The sequence below is a fragment of the Coturnix japonica genome, chromosome 14, assembly GCF_054131305.1.
Source record: "Coturnix japonica strain WE chromosome 14, WE-NBRP24, whole genome shotgun sequence".
NCBI classification, from domain to species: Eukaryota; Metazoa; Chordata; class Aves; order Galliformes; family Phasianidae; genus Coturnix; species Coturnix japonica.
Window position 1 is genome coordinate 6545823 of NC_140676.1, and position 19789 is coordinate 6565611.

The 19789-nt window shown below is 46.9% G+C and overlaps 1 protein-coding gene across 4 annotated transcripts in view; it reads right to left on the reverse strand.

Annotated features, from left to right (window-relative positions):
• Positions 1-468: 468 nt before the first annotated feature.
• NTRK3 (neurotrophic receptor tyrosine kinase 3) overlaps positions 469-19789 on the reverse strand; it is a 177070-nt gene continuing 157749 nt past the window's right edge. For all 4 annotated transcript variants that reach the window (XM_015873066.3, XM_015873065.3, XM_085515384.1 and 1 more), the window contains 2 exons: positions 8542-8700; positions 469-5835 (listed from right to left, as the gene is read on the reverse strand). In XM_015873066.3, coding sequence (XP_015728552.2) covers positions 5650-5835; positions 8542-8700 — 345 coding nt within the window. In that variant the 3' untranslated portion in view covers positions 469-5649. The remainder of the gene's footprint in view (positions 5836-8541; positions 8701-19789) is intronic.

Genomic DNA, 19789 nt, shown 5'->3' on the forward strand with positions numbered 1-19789 from the left:
GTTGAGTTCTCTATTTTTGATACTCATTCTATGCCAAATTTCCAAGGCCATATTCTTTTCTATCAGAAAGATACTGCATTTGAATGGAGAACAACCCTTCTGGGATTTGCTAAAGTATGTTTGTGCCTGACAGTCACAGAGGAGCTCTACTCATACAGCTTCCAGCTATCAAAGGAGACACTGTAGCATGGCATCACAGCCAGCAGCCCATGTACACATCTTCTAAAGTAATGGTGAGGATAAACAACAAGAGAACACACCTACAGCTACTACAGAAACACGTGGTATGAACACTGGCTTTACTAGCTTAGCTGATTCCTGGCTAGGTCATAGAGAAGAACTGGGAAGAAACCCATAAAGGCAGTCTGGTCCAACTCACCCACACTGAACAGCTACAGCTGATCAGGTGCTCAGAGCCCCATCCAGCCTGACCAGCAGTGTCTGCAGAGATAGGACACCCACCACCTCTCTGAGCAACCTTTGCCAGTGCCTCACTGTCTTTATTGTAAAAACAAAGAAACAAACAACATTTTCTTTATCTCCAATTAAGATAAAGAGAGATAATTTTGAGATAACTTTAGTTTGAAATAGTTTCCCATCACCCTATTAATAGACATAATTCACTAATACTTAGCGATTTGCTCTGCCTTTTGTAAGGCAGAGCTATATAACAGGATGGAAAATACAGCAATTATAGCAAGGTGGCACAGTTCTAGGCTGCAGCAAATAAGAATAAGCCCAAATGTAGCAGCTGTGGACACAGAAATAAAAGAAAAAAGAGATTGCTTGCCTTAGAAAGACTTCCAGGAGGCAGGGATCTTCAGTGAGATACCTCCACCTCCCCCTGCCAGCCCTTAAATGAGGTCTGGGAAGGGGTGGATCCTGGCTCCACCCATTCTGGTCACTCAATTGCATTGCACCACATTGCATGCACCTGAGCTCCCCTGGGTTGGCTCTGCCTTTCCATCAGATGCTCAATCACTGCTTCAGGCTGTGACTTTGCATTTCTGCTGCACCTTTGCATCACCATCTTGAAGTCACAGTGAGGAGAAGGATGTAGATATTCTATGGGGGAAAAATGGAGCCCAATTCAATACAACTTTTTAAGATCACACTGCTGAACAGATCACTGTTTCCATGCAGATTTGCACATGAATGTCTGATGATTACATGTTCAGAACCACTTATGGCTTTGTAGGCTTGCAGTGACCCAGGTCTGCATTCTTTGAACCATAGCTGGAATTCAGGGAACCTCATGCATTTGATTTCTAGGAATAGCCTTTCACATGAAAGAAACCAGCTCATGTAGTACCATGTTCCTGTCTATGGCCTCAAAAAATAACTTTTTAATGCCGTTTTACAGTGGTATTTAGGTATTGGAAAAAGAAAATAATCACCAACAAGCATAAACCTTGGCTGTTTTGTTTTTCGCCTGGGTCAATGGTCCCTTGCTTTTATTGGTTTCTGTCTCCTTTTTTAACCAGCATTGCCCTGCATTACAGTTAGCTTTTCCTGGTGCTCTAGCATGTTGCTGTTTCCCTTTGCTTTTCTTTGCTTGTATCCACTGTGCTACTTAAAATTCCCTGCCACGCTCCCGAAACCAGTCTCAATTTCCCAGCCCAAGATACTCGCCTTCCACAACCAGCCCTTCCCTTCCCTTGGCTTTTTTATTTCCCTACATATTTTCTCACCTTGTTCCACCCACTCCTGGGGACAGGCAGACAGCTCAAAGCTAATGATGTCTCTCAACAAGCAGCCTCTCTAAAGGCATTCCACGTTTTTTGTGTTTGTCTGTGCAGCACGTGTTCCCAGAGCCACCTGTCTGCAATTCAGCACCCCATGGACACCGGCATGAGCCTGAGATGAGGCAGTACAGGCTCTTTTCTGCCCCCAGAATGTATGCATCAAGGGACATGTAGGACCGAATGGTAAGTGTTGTGGGAAACAGGATGGGCTTCTAGTCTGGCAGATCATTGCATGTCTTCCCTTAGCTGTGCTTCAGCTTTTATCTCTCAACCTGACAGACTATGGTGGAAGGAAAACTGTTTGGAAGAAATGAGACAGGTCACAGATGAGCCCCTAAGGCTGGGGACACATTCACTGCCTACAGTTTGCAGCCCAAATACTTCCCACATTTAGATTTGTGGCATTCTGTGAGGTTCTCCCTCCAAACCTGCTCTTCTTTCTCCCTCTGCTTGCAGTGGAGCAGTGGCAGAGCCCCCACATGAGCCCCTCTTCCCACAGCGAAGGCACTGTCATCCATGCTGATGAGGTGCTCTGCTTTTGCTCCAGGGAAGGTTCTTCTTGAAATGAGGTCTCAGGGTTCACCAGGAACTCAGCACAGACGCTTTCCCATTTCCCATCCAAGACTGTCAGACCAGAAAGGGATGCAGCAGTTTCAGTCATGTCTCCAAAACAAAAATGAGCCGTCCCTCCTTCCCCACCAACAAACTTGCATCCAGCAGCACCAGGCCACCGGGCATAACACAGCAGCTGCTGGGAGCCAGCACTGCAGCACATCTTATCCTGCTCTTCTGAGCAATTGTTCCTGATTAGCTTTGACAAAAGGACCTTTCCTCAAAGCAGTCATTGCACTTGGTGGGGCTAATGGTAAAGCAGTCAGACAGCCTGGACCTTGGTCTCAGCCACTTCACATCTTCTGGCAGATCCATCTCCTTGCCTCTCATTGACCATTTATTCCTAACCACGTTGCATCAAGTCCAGGTGTGATGCTCGGCTCCTGAGCTCACCTTGTTGTCAGGACAGTACAAAGAGCTGGCAAAGGGACACGCAGCGGTGTTGGGGAGGACACAAGGAGGAAAGAAGAAGGGAAAAGAGGATATAGGTGTTGTGCAGAATGGCTTTAGGGGAATAGCACTGACTATGTGCCTGTGTAAAGGACAGCAAAACCGGCTGAAAGAGAAATGAGTGCATAAGAGCAAGAGAGCAGGGCAGACAAAACAATGGCATTGCACAGTCTGGCATTGTGCCTGAGAGCCACAAGAGCAAGAGACCATTTGGGTTATGGGGCAGGCAGCCCCAGAGAAGGGTTTTCTTTTGGAGGTGATGGGCTGGTACCACCATTGTGTATTCTCCCTAGATGCAGTCTCCAGTCCTTTTAGCCAAAGCAGCTTACACACAAAAAGAGCCATTGCAGGTCTAGCAAATTTTCAACCAATCTTTCTCACTTCAAAGATGAATCTTAGTTTTAGATGAGGAAAACTAGATATCCTCTCCCAGCAGAGCAACTACTTGCTATGGAGGGGTGGCATGGCACCTTGTTTGTGTGCATGGACTGCCATTTCACACCCTGACACTGACCATAACACCTTTGGTGCCCATGCTGTGAGCTGCTGCTGTCTGTCCATGGCAGTCTGTCCAGCATCTACTGCATGACACCGTCTCTCTCTCCGTAATCTAACCAGGAAGGTAAAGGCTGAACGTTTTTACTGCCACCCATCCTCTTTCACTCTGAGCTCTTTATACAAGCACAGCCTAAACCCACAGCCACCACAAACATTGTAGGAGCATCCCCTGCCCCACCTGAAACCTTAAGCCAGGTCATGTCAGAGCCAGGGGTGGGAGGTAGAGATTGGCAAGAGACAGAGAGGTTGAGGAGAGAATGCAAAATCTTCCCTTTCAGTGGCCAGCTGTAATAAGGTCTCAGACTCACACATCTCTTGCATCCTGGTCCAGAACACTGCTCTGGCCATGGGGAAGGAGTCAAGATCCCATCTCCATCACCTCTTCCCCTGTCTGCATTCCCTTCCAGACAAGAACTGCGTCCGAGCAGGTTATTTTTGTGCTGGCAATTGTCGCCTTCTCAATTGCCTTGACGGTGCCTGTGGCGCCTGCTCACTGCCTCCTGAGAGCATCTGCCAGGCTGAGGTTCCCCTTCATTCTCTGCTATCTAGAGGATAAAAAAACAACCCAGGGAAGGTTTTGTCTGGACAGGCAGGATTCATTTCTGACTCAGTCTTTCCTCAGGTCAGGATAATCTCCTGCGTGAGGAAGATGGGTTTTAGGGAGGATGCTTCAGCCTCTTCCTGGCTGTCCCCAGCACCCTCTGTCGCTGCCTGTCAGCCCTTTATCCTCATTGAGATGCAAGGCTGGCTGCTGCAGCCATCCGCTGAGCTGTCTGCTCCTGGAGGCACCTTCCCCTCAATCCCCTCCTCCTCCCGGGGCTGCCTGTGGAGCTATTCTTCAGCCTCTGCATTTCACAACAGCTCAAAGGCAGATGCATCAATCCTTTCAGGGGATGGGGACGTGAGGAGAATGGCAAGGGGTCTGCAGGCAGGTGTTGGGAGGTTCCCAGCCATCTCGCTAGCCTTGTCCCCTTCCCTGGCCTCACGCTGTCTTGTGCCTAAGGCTTGGACTGAGACATGGGGCACGGATGGGGATGGGAAGAAGATGAGGAGGGAGGGCACTGGGATATGCTGACCCCAAAGGCATGCCCAGCTGTGATGCGGGTACACTTCCAGCTGCATGTTGCAGCCTTCCCCCAAACAGGGAACAGGAGATGCAACCCTATCTGCTGAGGGTCTGCACTAATTTGGCTGTGGCTTAGTAACAATCCCACGGCCCCAATTAAAATGAAGGGTGGGGAGAAAAGGCAGGGATGGGGGATGGAGGGATTCCTCCCAACGTTGCCATCTCCACTGGGCACTGAGACGAACAGCATTCCTGTCTTGCAAGCCACAATGGATTGGGATGAATCAGGAATGGGTCTTCAGGACCTCCCTCAGCCGGGGGTTCTTTCAGTTCCACTGTAGAGGGAGGAGGGAGGGCTGGGCCCATCCGATGCGCTGGCTGCGGGAGGGCAGCTGGTTCCTGTTGTGTTATACCCGTAGGTGCCACAATCCTTTGACTGTGTGATTGAAAGCCTTGAGTCTATACAGTTAAGAATCAGCAAATTAGAAAAATTGTCCTGAAATGTCGTAGGGAAGAAAAAGGCAGAGAGGGACGGGGAAGGATGGAGAGGGAAGGAAAGGTTTGGTAAAAGACAATTTGTCCAGGGGCACTGCCCTGTCTTTGTGCCCATCACCTGTGGGCTGGGAAGAAGGAAGGGAGGCAAGGACAAGAAGGGAGGACTCTTTTCACACATTCAGTGCATATCGTACAACTGGGGCTGGGCTTTCCTCCCAGAGCACCTATTCAGGCTAACATTGCTGCTGTAGCCAGACTCAAGCCCTGCCCAGCAGCCTGAGCCATACTCACAGCAGGATGACAACACGCTGCTTCATTGCTCAGGGGAAAGATACCTTCTCATTTCTTTCTTTTTTTTTTTTTAATTATATATATATTTAAGTACTTTTTCTCCCTTATTTGTTACTTTTTTTTTCTTTTTTTTTTTAAGTCTTATAATTTTTCTGTAACAGCAGCTTCTTTCTGTATTGGTGTGGAAGTTATATATAGAATAGAGATATCTATAAATATATATAAGCCAAACTGCCTTACAGGTTGTTGTTTTGTGGGAATTGTGTTGGGTTTGCTTTTTGTTTTGTTTTGTTTTCAGTGTTGTATGTGTAGCAGGCACTTGAGTTTATATTGAAGATGTTTGTTTGGGAGCTGAGGGGCAAAGGACTTGGGAGGGGGAAAGGGAAGGAAGGACGGAAGGAAGGATCGGGGGCTTTTGACAAGTGGCCACTGCTAGCCAAGGATGTCCAGGTAGATTGGTGTGGCCTTGCCCAGAGCATGGAGGATCTTGTAGATCTCCTTGATGTTGAGCCGTTGCTGAGGTTCTCTCTGCCAGCAGCCCAACATGATGTCGTAAACCTCCTTGGGACAGACTCGAGGTCTTTCCAGAACTCGGCCTTGGGTAATGCACTCAATGACCTGAAAGAAAGAAAGAAAAGGGAACAATGAGCAAAAACTGGGCAGTTCTTGGATAATATCCTATCCTGGATCATGTCCTGTCCCAGATGCTTCTTGACTAATGTGCCATTTTGAATCATAGAATGGCTTAGGTTGGAAAGGACCTTAAATCCCATCCAGTCCCAGCCCACCAGCTCAGGCTGCCCAGGGCCCCATCCAGGCTCGCCTTGAGCACCTCCAGAGATGAGGCATACACAGCTCTATGGGTAGCTGTGCTGGGGCCTCATTTAGGGAATGCAAATGCTGAGGAGCCAAGAGGTTTACAGATCCTCATTGCTCACCTGTTTGTGAGTCATTAGTGATGGTTTAACACTGAAAAGTTTGCTTCCTTCTGCAACCTCGCCTCTTCCTCTTATAACACATGTCTACCTTAATGCACCCTCCAGACAGGAGGTCACAAGCAAATTACGTGATGTTTTAATTGAAGTTGTCAGTATTTTCCTGATAATTGAAGAAAGAAAATATAAAGCCTTTCCATTCACGAGCTAAATTCATATTTTCATATTTCACACAGCTGAAAAGCTGTTTTATTTTCCCTGAAAATTGAGAGCCCTTTCCATTGCAAAGCCCAGGAGAGTTCTACGAGAGAGTTCAGCGCATCTCTTTCTACCTTCATCTCCAAGGGCAGCTTTGCCTCATTTTGCAATAGAAAAGGAGCCGAAAAAAAAATAATAATAAAATTTCATCTGAAATCACATCTCTGCTAGAGAAACCTGCAGTGCTAACACTCTGCTCTGGATCAGGTCAGTGCTGCTAATGAGTGAAATGTGAGCTCTTGGACAGCATGAAATGCTATTCAGAAGGATGCCACTGGCATCCCCTAAGTGTCTGTTTGTGTTTTGCTCACTGGAGGAACGGATGCAAAGGAAACCATGGTATGATTTGACAGAGAGCTGCTATTACCTCCTGCCCTCCTTGCTTGGAGCTGATGAGTCCCAGCATCATGGAGCACAAGTGACCTGCCATACTCTGCAGACAAACACAGAGCCCAAGCAGTGTGTTGAGGGAAGCCACCCAGCGAGGGTACGTTTGGAATTTATCATTTATGAATAGTAATGGACCTGCTGCACAGCTCAGCAGATACTTATCGCTTTTCTGCTTGCAAATAAATGCAGAGGGGAGAGACTGGGACCTGCTTAAAGCAGACCGAGGAGGATACACTATGTAGGAGTGCCTGCATGGCTCTAAGGCTGTTGGCAGTGTTGACATATGGGAGGGGTCGAAGGTAACTGATGGTTCCTGGCAAACATCCTAAATGTGCACAGGAGCCCAGTAGTGGGTCCTGCCTCTCCAGGACAACAGAAAGGCATGAACAGAAGCTAATGTACTGTCTGAGGCTTTCAGAGGAAGTGTTTCCCTGCCTCATCCCTCTGCTGAGAAAGGATCTTTGCCAACCTTGAACACACTTGCAAAAAGTGTTTGGGAGGCCATGCAGAACCTGCAAGAGGGATCGTGCTCACCTTGCTAATGGCCTCACCCAAGGGTGCAATGTGCCACAGGGCACATTTCTGAGTCCTATTACTTCCAAAGGAAACTGAGGCAGAAAAGCATAGGGGGCTGCTGAGCTCTCTTCCAGAATGCCTCTCACCTGGATATGAGATACATGTGTTCATCTGTGTTTGTATTTACCTTCCTAGGGAAATGCAAGAGCAGCTCATTAAGTAGCGTGACAAATAACTTCTGTCGCTGTCTGTTCCATTGTTTGTGTCTCTAAAATGTTTGCGTGTGCTACTTTGGGATATACAGTCAGGCCCCATTGAGCACACGAATGGGCAAGTATTAGAGATGTAAAGCAACACCTTGGATTTGCCATCTCTGCAACTCACTTAATTAAGGGATCTGAATCCAGAAAGCAGAAAATGTACGTTTCTCATTACAAAAGGTGAAATTTCTAAAATCCATTAGATACACAGTAGGATGAAAATGTGCAAGGTTCCCACACACTGCTCTGTCAATGCATCTTACTCCTCTTCCATCATACCCCCTGCTATTCTGAGCAAAAATCTTGCAAAGCATTTCTGCCGATGTGCCTCAAACCTCAGCTCTGACACTCCGCTAATGCTAGCCATCCTTCCCTCAGCTTTTTTAACGTGCAGCCCTACACTGATGGGTTGCAGCTTTTGTTATTAGGGGAAATAACAAGGACAAACTATCCCCTTGGGTCCCATCCTCAGCGAACAGGGGCAAACTGTAGAATAGGTATCCCTGTGACACACGGACCCAGAGAGGTGTGCCACATGCCATATAACAAGCTTCAAACTCTTTGTCAGAAAATGATGAATGCAGTAAGAGTTTCAGGTATAAATAAGGAGAAAGAGAGCAGAGGACATGCAGAGTATCACACACATCCCAGCAATAATCTGTGTTTTGTGTCAGCACCCAAGATGGCTATTATGGAGGTATGTCAGGAATTTGGAAGGCAGAGACCAGAGATGACCCATGGCTTTGGCAGAACTCTTAGATTCCTGCATGCCTCAATATCTCAAGCTCTTAATGGAGATAATTAAGCTTCTCCCATGAGAAGATTTTTACCTCTACACCTGAAAAATGACACAGTAAAGAGCTATCATGGGTGCCAAGGTAGGAGCCATCAGAGCATGAGGAGTCTGGAAAGGAGAGATGGTAACAAGCACAATTTCCAGCTGAGATATCTCAGCACTGCTGTACCTCTGTGTTTGAGAGCTGAAACCACGGCTGCTTCCCATAGGTGAAGATCTCCCAGAGGATCACCCCGAAGCTCCAGACATCACTCTCTGTTGTGAACTTTCTGTACATGATGCTCTCCGGAGGCATCCAACGGATAGGCAGCATGGTGTGTCCTCCCACCTGTGTGAGGAAAAAGGCACAAGATCTGAGTGAGCAGAGGCCTGATGAAGCACTCAGCTCTGATGGAATATGGACTGACTTGGGGCCTCCCCATGAGCTACATCAGCACGGAGCTGTTCAAAAGACCTGGGTTGGATACAGCCTCCCTGACCGCCCATGGGCTTACCCGCCAGCCCCACCTGGTTAGTGTGATGGATAGGGAGTGAAATGTATCAAGATAAATGATGTCCCCTCCTCCCAAAATGGGCCTGTAAACTAATAAAACAACAAAATGCCAAGGGTGTGCTCGAACCCTATAGTGATGAAGCAGGAGGTAAGGCAAGGAGCAGAGTGTTCTGCAGGGTGCTGCAGTGGGTTTTGCAGGGCTTCAGCACCCACCAGAAATACAGAGCAGGGTTTGTTGCTCCTCAGTGAGGCTTTCTAAAAGCCGAATGCAAGGATCTGCTCATCACCTAATTGTGTGAAAGATGTTGTGCTCGTAAAATTGTGCTACAGACCTTTTTGAAGAGTGCTCTGAGTATGTAAATGACTGCAGGACCACAATGCAAAAAGGAAGTCTTGTTTGTAAGGAACAGGCTCGTGCATGCAGGGATATGCCCAGCGGTTAATGGAGGTAGGAAAGCCAGTTCTTTAGAGAGCTTGGAAATGGAGGAGGCCAAAGGTGAAGTCCCGTTGGGGTATTCAAAGGGAAAGGTCCTTTCTCTATCAGGGTCTGCAGCCTTTCAGTATCTAATGGGGATGTAAAAAGAAGGGGGCAGACACTTTAGCATAGTCTGTTGTGATAGGAAAAGGGGAAATGGTTTCAAACTAAAAGAGGGGGATTTAGATTGGATATAAGGAAGAAATTTTATACATTAAGGGCAGTGAGGCACTGGCACAGGTTGCTCAGGCAGGATGGGGCTCTGAGCACCTGATCAGCTGTAGGTGACCCTGATCAGTGCAGGGCAGTTGGTCCAGATGGCCTTGAAGGGTCCCTTCCAACTCAGCTGATTCTATGATTCAACAGGCACACGAATACAGCAGGTGAATGCATGCAAACAGCTTGAAAGCAGATGGATATACCTTCAGAATCACTAGAGATTTCTAAACAAGTGTGTCTAAGCAGGGCAAATTTTTTTTTCACTCTCTTCTGTCCTACACAAGAAGCACCATCTGTGTGGAAGCAGCTAATTGATAAGCCCAGCCAGCACAGGGAGCCACACAGCCACCAGTCCAGCACTTCTTTCTGCTGAATATGAAGAGGCCGAGGGTTTAGTGGTGATGAGAGATGGGGCCTTTGTGGTGCTGCTCGGAATCCTGCCTGTCTCATTATGGACACCAAAAAAGCAATTGCTAATAACTTGGTAGCACTGCGGCTGATTCAGACAGGCAGAAATCTCTCCAATCCTATGAAGGATTTTGAGTAGAAGATTTCTAGGATTTCTGCATGCGTGTGGCTACTCAAAATAATGAGGTTGTTGCACGCTTGTTTGAGTGAAAATCTACCTCGTACAAACAAAGCTCTCTCCCATGCTCCTGGTTTCCTCAGGCTCCTACATGTTTCTTTGCCTGACTGAAACTGACCCAGCATGAGGAAGGGCCATTACAGAGCCAAGCCCCATTTCTTAGAAGCAGGAGGGACAGACCTGTGGGAGCAGTGCTGGAATAGAATGTGAGATGGGTCCGATGCTTAGCAGGTTTCTGCATGGAGGATGCCAGCCAGATTGCTCTGAGGTCTGCCAGCATTCAGACCTGGGATCACAGCACAGTGCTCAGAGGTCTGTGGACCTGCTCCTACCTATCTCCAAAACAGCCTCTTGCTGCAAAAGAGAGAAGCAATTCAAAAAGTCTCATGAGCATCTTTCATTCCTAAGTGCAGAGATACTCAGAACTGCAGTGCACAGAGATAAAACTCCTTGCAGCTCTACACTTCCCATGCAGAGTCGCCTTAGCTTGTTTGGTCAAAGCTTGGTGCTCTGAACTCCCTTAATGGAAGTGGAAATGTTCTTTTCTTTGTTTGTTCCTTTGAAACCCTGGTTGCAATTTTAGCTCTTTCCTTCATTCCTAGCTTTTACAAGTTGCTTTCCCTTCTAGTGAAGGGCTCCAAGGAAATGTTATCGATAGAACATGACATACATCAAACTTGATTGCTGCAGAAATTGTTTTGAGCTAATGCTTATTTTTTTCCCTTTAAGTAGCCCTAGCTCTCTTATTTTTTTCCGGCAGTCTCAAAATGATTACATATTACAGAGCTTTCTACATTTGCAATATCCTGAATCTTGGAGAATCATCAGAGATTACAGCTAACACAATGTATTGAGCCCATCTCACACTCTTTTGAACCGATCTAGTGGCAATCAGAACCTATGAACCGGATCCTCAACCAGCACAAGCAGCACTGCACGCATGGGAGTGCCCCGAGTCACACCACTTGAGAGTCTGGCCCTGAAAGCAGCACAGAAGCCAGTAACCCCATCTTAGCTGTAATAAACTATAATGCAGTCGAGGTTTTTCATCTCCTCCAGACACATCTGGGTGACAAATTGCCAGTAAAGTGACATGCACAGTCAATAGCTGTCCCAAGGACGTGACAACACAATCTTGGCTAAGCTCCTGTGGTAGAGTCCAGAGACTGTCAAAGATTCATCTTCACCCTCAGTGTCATGTGAGACGTATGACTTACTAAAAATAAAGGCAGTAGTAATGAATACATTCATTTTGGGGGAGAAAATATATACATAATTAAGAAAATTAATGCTTGGATAACAACATGTGGTTCAGCTGTGTTCATCGGTGGGAACCTCAGAAGTATCCACTGTGTCTCCAATAGGGTGTCCCAATTTAGAGAGCACGTGCAAAGTCTGTGAGCACAACAGGCATCAACTGAGCTGTCTATAGAGCCACTCCAGTGCCCAGCTTAGCACCATCACACCGAGCATTATGTTTTACAGCCTTTCCTTTGACTTTCCTTTTCTGCCCCCCTTGTAGACTGATGAGGATTAAAATTCCCATTTCACAGGTGAGAGAAGAGATGCGGGAAGGTGGGGAAAGGCCCTGCTCTGAAGCTGTACTGCAAGTGAACCCACCTCTCTCCATCCCATCCCACCCCACCTCCCTCCATCCCCCAGGAGCCATGGCTGCAAGATCCCATCCACCACTCAGGTGCACTTCCCAAAGCCACTCCAGACGCAGTGTCCTCAGACAGCAGCACTGTCACATCTCCCCCAGAGGCACTACACAGCCTGGAAGAGAGTTTTGCTTTCAAGTAAATAAGGCAAGTAAATCCTCTGCTGTTCCCCCTCTTAAATCCTGATGCTGCCAAGCTCACCCTTTTTCCTTGTTATTTTAATGTTTCACAGACCTGCAGACTGGCCTCTTTATCCCACTGCCGTGGCTGTCGAGCTTCACTTGACATTTTTAGCTCTCTAAATTTCTTTCCCTAGATCAACTCCCCATGTCCACACTGACATGTTATTCCCACTGCTTTGCTCTTTCACTTTGCAGTACTATCCTAGTAATAAATAGAGCAATCAGTGCGCATCCTCTCAGCTGCCAAAGTCGCCTTCGTCTTTCTCCATCTCCAAATTGCAGTATCATCTCCATCGCTTCCTAATGGATACTCACAAGGGCATGAGCTGGGCTACAACCACATGTTGGGGATGGCACATGTTTGGGATTCTCCAGGGCACCAGGGCTGTGCTATGAAGCCTCATTACGTGTTCGACTGCGAGATAAGCAGCTGCTCCCTCAGAGCAGCTTATTGCTGTGTTACAGCTGAACCTTGGGGAGCTGGGGGAGGTTGGGGAAAGGGCAGCGTTAATGGCCATTAGGGAGAGAGATAATTACTTATGCTAGTACAGCACTTTGAAGATGTAAAGCTATATAAGTGTTACGTACAAGTAGCATTGTAAGGCTCTAGGTTTGTCTGCTAGGAAGGAAAGCTGGTGTCTAGGGAAGGAGTTCTCCTTGTCCCAGCCTTCTAAATGACATCCGGCTGATTAGGAAGGGAAGATGACACGTCATCCATGATGAGCCTGACAGTGCTGCAGCAGGTAGCAGAACAGCAGTGATCAGCAAAGGCTGAAAAACTGCTATATAGATATATCCTGTCTGGGCCACTCACAGAGAGAATGTGGACAAGCAAAGGCTGAAAAACCCCTCAGGAGAACTTTGGATGCGTTGGAATGCAGATCTCAAAGCAGTAAAGGTGGGTGTTGGTGGGCAGTCCCACGTTCCCCTTCCTGAACCCTGCTAGTTCCAGGATCACACCCCAAAGCAGCCATATCCACCATGTGGACCTTGCTGCTATTTCTCTCCAAGAGAATCTACTCAACACATCACCTCTGTTTAGACCTAGCAATAGGACATGGATACCCTGACTACTGTAGATAGGGACAACCTGGGCTCTTCTTTAATTGAAGACCTGGCTGCCATCCCAGGCTGGGCTGCACATGAACATATATCCTAAGAGCTGTGGGATCCCTGGGAAATGATCTGCCCTGACTCCTTCCTTCCGTCAGCTCTGGGTCCAGCAGAACTGAGGCAGTTCTGCATCCTGTCAGATATGCCAGCATTTCATGTGTGCAAGTCCTGATAGATTCCTGGGCACCTTCTGCAAAGCAGAGGGATTAATTCTGACACACAGACAGATCTGAGCATTCTGAACATTAGCTGTCCCGCAGTTCATGGCCTTAACTGTCACCTTGCCAAGCTCTTAAGTCCCTAAGTAGTTTACATTAGAGGTAGCTGCATTTCAGTGCGCGTTGTGACTGGATGTGATTCCCCAGTACTTTATCTGTAATTTCCTTTCTGTTTCATCAGAAAGAAATGCGTTAGATGTATCTTTGACAGCACCATCTCCAGAATTTCCCTCCCAGAGCTCTTCTCATGACTGAAAAGCCTTAAGCAGTACCAGCCCTGGGCTGAGCTGAGGCTGAAGCCTCAGTTCCCCCCTCCTCTTCAAAGCCATTCCTAAAGATGTTCCTGCTAATACTATCAGCACAGCTCTTGCCTTCAGGTTCTGTGCCTGTGCTGTACTCATTGTGCTCAGTATGGGCTTAAAAACAGTTAACAAGCAGCAGAAAGCTTCCTACAATGATTTCAGATTGCATCTACACTGTGCATGTACCCTGTGCACACCATGCATCACCCTGCACGCTGCTCTGCTGTCCCAGAATGACAGACTTGATCCCATCATCACTCTGCACCCAACCATTTCTCCCTGGCAGCCTGCTGTCTGCTTCACAGGTGAGCAAAGATACTTTACAATGTGTATGTAGAAGGTTTTGGGAGGTTTATTTTGGTGCAAAGCAGCCTATCACTGTATGTCTTACGTGCCTACTGCTCTGGGTGTCCTGCACAACCCAAAGCAGAGATGTGGGTCACCACTGCCTGAGGGTTGCACTTGTGCAAGGAAGGGAACCAAACGTCCCCGCTGTGAGGTGATGAAAAGAACCAGATGGACTTGTTCAGGAGCAGGGAGAGCTCCACAGGGTTAATGCAACACTGAGACGAGGGTGAGATCTTCCTGCTGTCAGTAGGACTGTTTGGCAAGGGACTGTTTCTTCCCCCCCAGACGCATGTGCTGTGTTTAAACACAAGTCTAAGAATAAAGCCTGCCATTGACATTGTTTTTCCTTCCTTCATTTAGCAATCTCATTGCTTTATGACCTGTAATTCTGAAACGCCTTGAATCAAGCAGTGTAATTTGCAAGCAGGGACAGTGGCCTTTCTCCCTTTCCCCCTCATTTCTGCTCCATGGAGTGTGTTTTAGTCCCACGGTTTCCAGCATTCCTAATGAGCCATTAACAAGCTGCCAGTTACCGATGCAAATGGAAGGGGGAGGGCAGAATTGGAGGGGTGGCTGTAGCTAGAGGTAAATTCTGCTACCTTAAAATGGCCTGAGATAAATCACTGCTTCTCCAAGAGCTGCCGGTACCCAAGAGCCCTCTCAGTTATATTATCTGCCATCTAAAAACGCCAGAGGTAATGCAAGGGATGGTTAAGAAAAAGGAAACGGAGGAGTAATCGTGCATATATTTTTAATTATGTTTGCCAATAATCTATTTGGTGTATTCCTTACCATAGCTCATCCCGCCTCTCTCTTCCCATAACTCAGAGCATCGCTACCCACTGGTAGATCTCCAACATGAACATAGGACATGGACTGTGAGGACCTCTGGCCATATCAGTTGGGAAGGGACAAGGGCAGAGTAACTGCAGCTTGCAAAGCAAATGGTGCTGGGCTGGTTTAGTGGGCTGCATGCAGATGGTGACCTCAGTGGTCTTCTGCTCCACAGCCCCAATACGGGCACATTTACAGCACTAAACCCTTTAAAACTCCCATCACCATCCAGCCAGTTTGTCAGGCACCAAATGGACCAACCCATTTGTCTACACCAGGTAGGAGACACCACACGTTTTTAGGGCAGACACGCTCAAAGATGTGCAATACCCATGAAACAGCACAGCTATCAGCCAGTTCCTACTTCAAAGGGAATCCATACTCTGCAAAGACTGTGAGTAGCAACAGAAATTGTCCATGACTGATCTGCATTATCATTTTGCAGTGAGCTGGTAATACTACAAGAAGTACTTAATAACTCAAACACTAATCAGATAGAGGCTAAGTTAAACCATCACAATGTAAGAAACATATCCATCAGGATTCTACTCTTTTGGCAACGCAGAGAATGCAAATCAGCTCAGTTTCTGGCTCCAGAAAGTAGGAAGCAGATTTGACCAATAAATCCTAGCCCGGTGATAGAAAAACGAAGTCTCAAAGTGGCCTGAGAAATGCAGCCTAGGAAATAGTACCAATAAAGCGCTTGCATGTGCTATCACTCTATAGTAAAATACTTTTAGATTGGTATCTCATAATCTTCCCCTTCCATCGTCCCTCTCTCTCTCTGCCCTGTCAGTGCCTCCCCCCTCTGGGTAACCAATAATGTTCTGTCTTTCTCTGCAGCCAGAGCCATTCCTGACTGACGACTCTACATGATTTAGATAAGGCTCCATTACTTAACTTCTGGATGTTGGATAATCAGTTCAACTGCCTTGGCATTAATCATAATAATATTCAAAATTCATTAGGCTAGATTGTTTGGAAATCTATGTCTTGTTAGTGTCAGTTTCAGTGAGCGTAGGCCTGGCAGCACTGAGACACAAATTTAATACAACCCAGAGCATGGGATCTCCCAGCAGAAACAGCCCTTTTTGCATGGGATCTGACAGCCTGCTGTCGTGAGTGCTGGGTGAGCATGCTACCTGTTGGCTTACCAGGGTGCCTATATGCATACATATAATGGTGTATGAAGATGTTGAGGGGTCAGATGCTCAGTTCCGCTCATACGCATCTTAATAGCACCCATTTTAGCCAAAAATTGGGCAAAACATTGACGCAAAATCACAGTATGCAGACACAAAAGTTGGAAGTCTCTTTAAAATAGAAACCTGCTCCTTCCATTTCTGGAAACATATAATGCTTTAGATCAGAGAATGAGGCCTCGGTGCTTTGCCATGACAGAAACCTTTCAGCAAGGAAGTAGCTGGATCGTTCCTTCTAGTTGATTTGCTATAGGCCAGCCATGATGGTTTCCAGTCATGCAATCTCTAATGGCTTTTTTGGCCTGTTCAAACACTTGGGGTTACAATGCTTTTCTTTGGGTACAGGTTCTCATCCTTTCACTGAATGATGGTTTCTCAGCAGGGAAATATGACAGAAATAACCAAACAAGCATCCAGAAGATGCTTACGCTTTTCTCCTAATGAAGGCAGTGCAAGCACAGATGGCATCTCACACAAACACATTGCAAGCCATGTTGAAATAAAGAGCTCATTATCGGAGGCTTCAGTGTCACACCTACTAACAAAGTGATTCAACTCATCAGTGCCTGTGGTAAGCTGTACTGAAGGGAGAGCCACGTTGCAGCACAAAGCCCAGCACCCCTACACACATGATTTTGGCCACTGCAGAGAGACAGTGATTAGACGCTAAGGGCTAAACTTTGAGACCTGAAGTCTCATTTGTGATGTCCTGAATGCACCCTTTCCATTCCTGCCTCTAACATTCCACCCACTGAGGCCCACTGGGCTCATTTCACAAACCCACTAGGACACATCTGGCTGTTTTTGCCATGAGATAGGACTGTACCTCGGTGGTCAGCTCTCTGGCCTATGCAGGTTTTCCTAGCAGAGTCCTTAGACATCAGCTCTCCATTAGCGTAAGCCACAAGAGGAAGGATGGAAGAGAGAATATGAGTCTAAAGAAACCACTAATGTTCTGCAGTGTCTGGTAGGATGAATGACCCCTGCAGACATATGCTGAGCAGACAGGACAGTTCTCAATTATGTAATTGCTAGAGCATCTACTCCAAGGGAAAACGTGACTACAAATACTGGGCTTAAAGCCTTGGCAGGTTTCATTGCCTATGGATAAGCTGCTGGAGCCCAAGAACGTTGGGTACGTGTGTGCAGCACGCACAGGCAATGACATTCAAGATCGGGTATGAAACAGCTTTACAACCCAAAGAGAAGAGCTGAAAAAAAATAATCTGTTAAATTCCATTATGTTGCCTCTCCTTTGTGAGTGAGGGACCTAAAGGATTTGCTAAGGTACCAATGGATACCAATCCAAATATCCCAGTAGCAACCCACAGCCTCCCTCAGGAAATCACAAGCAAATCTTGCTTACACGATGGAAATTTCCTCCTTGCCACATAGCCTCACTTTCAGCACATTATCCTTGTACCAGCTCCTATATATTTCTCTCAGTAACATATTCTAATACTCAGGCTCACAGCTTTGCAAATATTTACCATCAGGTAGCATATCCCATCCTCAGAGACACTCAACATCAGGCTGGATGGGGCTCTGAGCACCTGATCAGCTGTAGGTATCCCTGTTCAGTGCAGGGGAGTTGGACCAGATGGCCTTTAAGGGTCCCTTCCAACTCAAACAGTTCTTTGATTCTCTGGTCCCCATCCTGACCACTCCTTAGCCAAACACTTTAGGTACAGCTCCTTCTATATTGCCTCAGAAATCATTTCTTTCACCCCCACTTTGCTTCTACTTTACCTGCCTGGGGGCTGTTGACGTTATGGCAGGGCTGAGTCATAGGCCTATGGCTGTGTAATATTTGAAACAACAATTGCTATAGAAGCTTCAGAAATTTACCCTCTGCTCTTTGACACAGGTTCTCTACATGGATGGCTCCAGAAGAGCATCTGTCACACTGAAAACCACTTGTGCTGGGGAGCTGCCATCCCACAAGAAACCACACTCTTGATGCCTGCCTCTTGCCCTGTCCTATGGATATCCCACACGGTGCATCAGCAGATCCTCCATCACCAGCAGAGCTGTCCTTAATGAAACCTGGAAAGCAGCAGCAGCCATTGCTACCATCCATCCCCAACCTCCTGCAGACATTGCTCCTCCAAGCCCTGCTTTGAAACCTATGGCAGACAGCCCTGCATCAGAAGTCTAATTGCATGGTAACTAGTGACCCCATAAGTACAACAGGGCATTCTGCTGGGTAACACCACAGTAAATTATCCTGGTACCTCCATCTTTTTCACCACAGCCTCCTGCAGAGATGAAAACACAGCTGGTCAAAGGGGTTCACCCAAGCTGGTGTAGAGCAACCTGCAGGAGGTTGTGGGCTCAGGAGCCACCACCACAATATCACCACCACAATACCACCTTACCCTGCTGTCACCCTGTCAGTGGTACCAACGCTTCCCTCTGAATCCATCAGAAGCAGCTAAGCACAGTCCCAGACATTCACACATCACAGCTCCAGGAGAACCATCACACAGCTCTGCACTCCTTCTTCCCATCACAGGATGCTGCACTCAGCTGCTGCTGCTGGGTGCTGGCAACTGCCTGATGACCCCTGGGATCTTTATGGCAATGGAATATATTTGCATACACTCTAGACCTGCTGACATCTTCCCCTCTGAAGAGCTTCAGGCTTTTATAGTAACCACAGCAATGATTTCCAGATTATAGGCTAATAAAATACGTTAATTTGCTAGGAGCGTTAAGGTGGGCATTGTACGGTTCTTATGACATTTAAATATTGATAAAGTACCAAAAAAAAAGGCTGAGTGGATTTCTTTACCAAACAAGAGCAGTGAAATAGATTGCCAAAATCCCATGCCGGTACCCAGATCAGCTCTGACACCTCCCGCCCATGCCTGTTTCGCTTGAATACCTGCCAAGTTAAATAAGCAAATGTGGTTTTGTCAAGTAAGACCTCCTCCTGAGCAGCTCCAGCAGTTTACGCTCCATCCAAGCTTGGATGGTTCTCCAAGTGCCATCGCTCTCTGTTGTCTGGGTCAGAGCTAATGAGCGCTGAGATGCTTTGGAGTGAACAAGACCAGACCAAATAAAGCAGGGGCATCTGAGAGGACAGATGCCTTTGCAGCTCCATGGGTGGAATTTTACTCTGGCTTTTGTCATGCTTTCTGCGTGCCTTTGGGCAGCACAGCTGATAGTTCCGTGCTTCCCTTCCTAACCTGTAAAATGGGGCAGTCCAACTCGCTGGCTTCTCAGAGGTGCTGTGCAGGTAATGGCTTGTACAATAAAGCAATAAGTGGCATGAAGAAGCCTGCCAAGAAGGTGGAAAATAGACAAACATTTAGCTCAGGTTTAGTTATGGTTTGTAAAGGAGACAGAGAGTTGCACAATGAATATTATAGAGTAGAACAGAAAGAATCTCTCTTATTCCATGAGCATTTCTGCCTTGTACCTTCACCAGATCATACAAGATTAATGGCAGGTGATGATGTAAAGTGTGTACTACACAGCAGACAAAAAGTGTGAGCTAAGGCCCCACTGTTGTCATTACCTGACCTTGCATGTTCCCTTTTGCAGCCTCAGCATTTCTTATGGATAGTATTCCTGGGCAGTTATTTTAAGAAAACTGTGTTAAATTTCTTGCTCCTGTGCCAGGTACCCGCTGTTCATTGAACAAGCCATGACTAAGCACAGGCTGGAAATTAGAAGGATCTACAAGTAAAAGCAATGAGATTCTGGGGCCGTCTTCCCTGAGGAGCGCATTTAATAGTGGCGCTTGATTATGAAAAAGATAAATCTGAAGTGATTGATG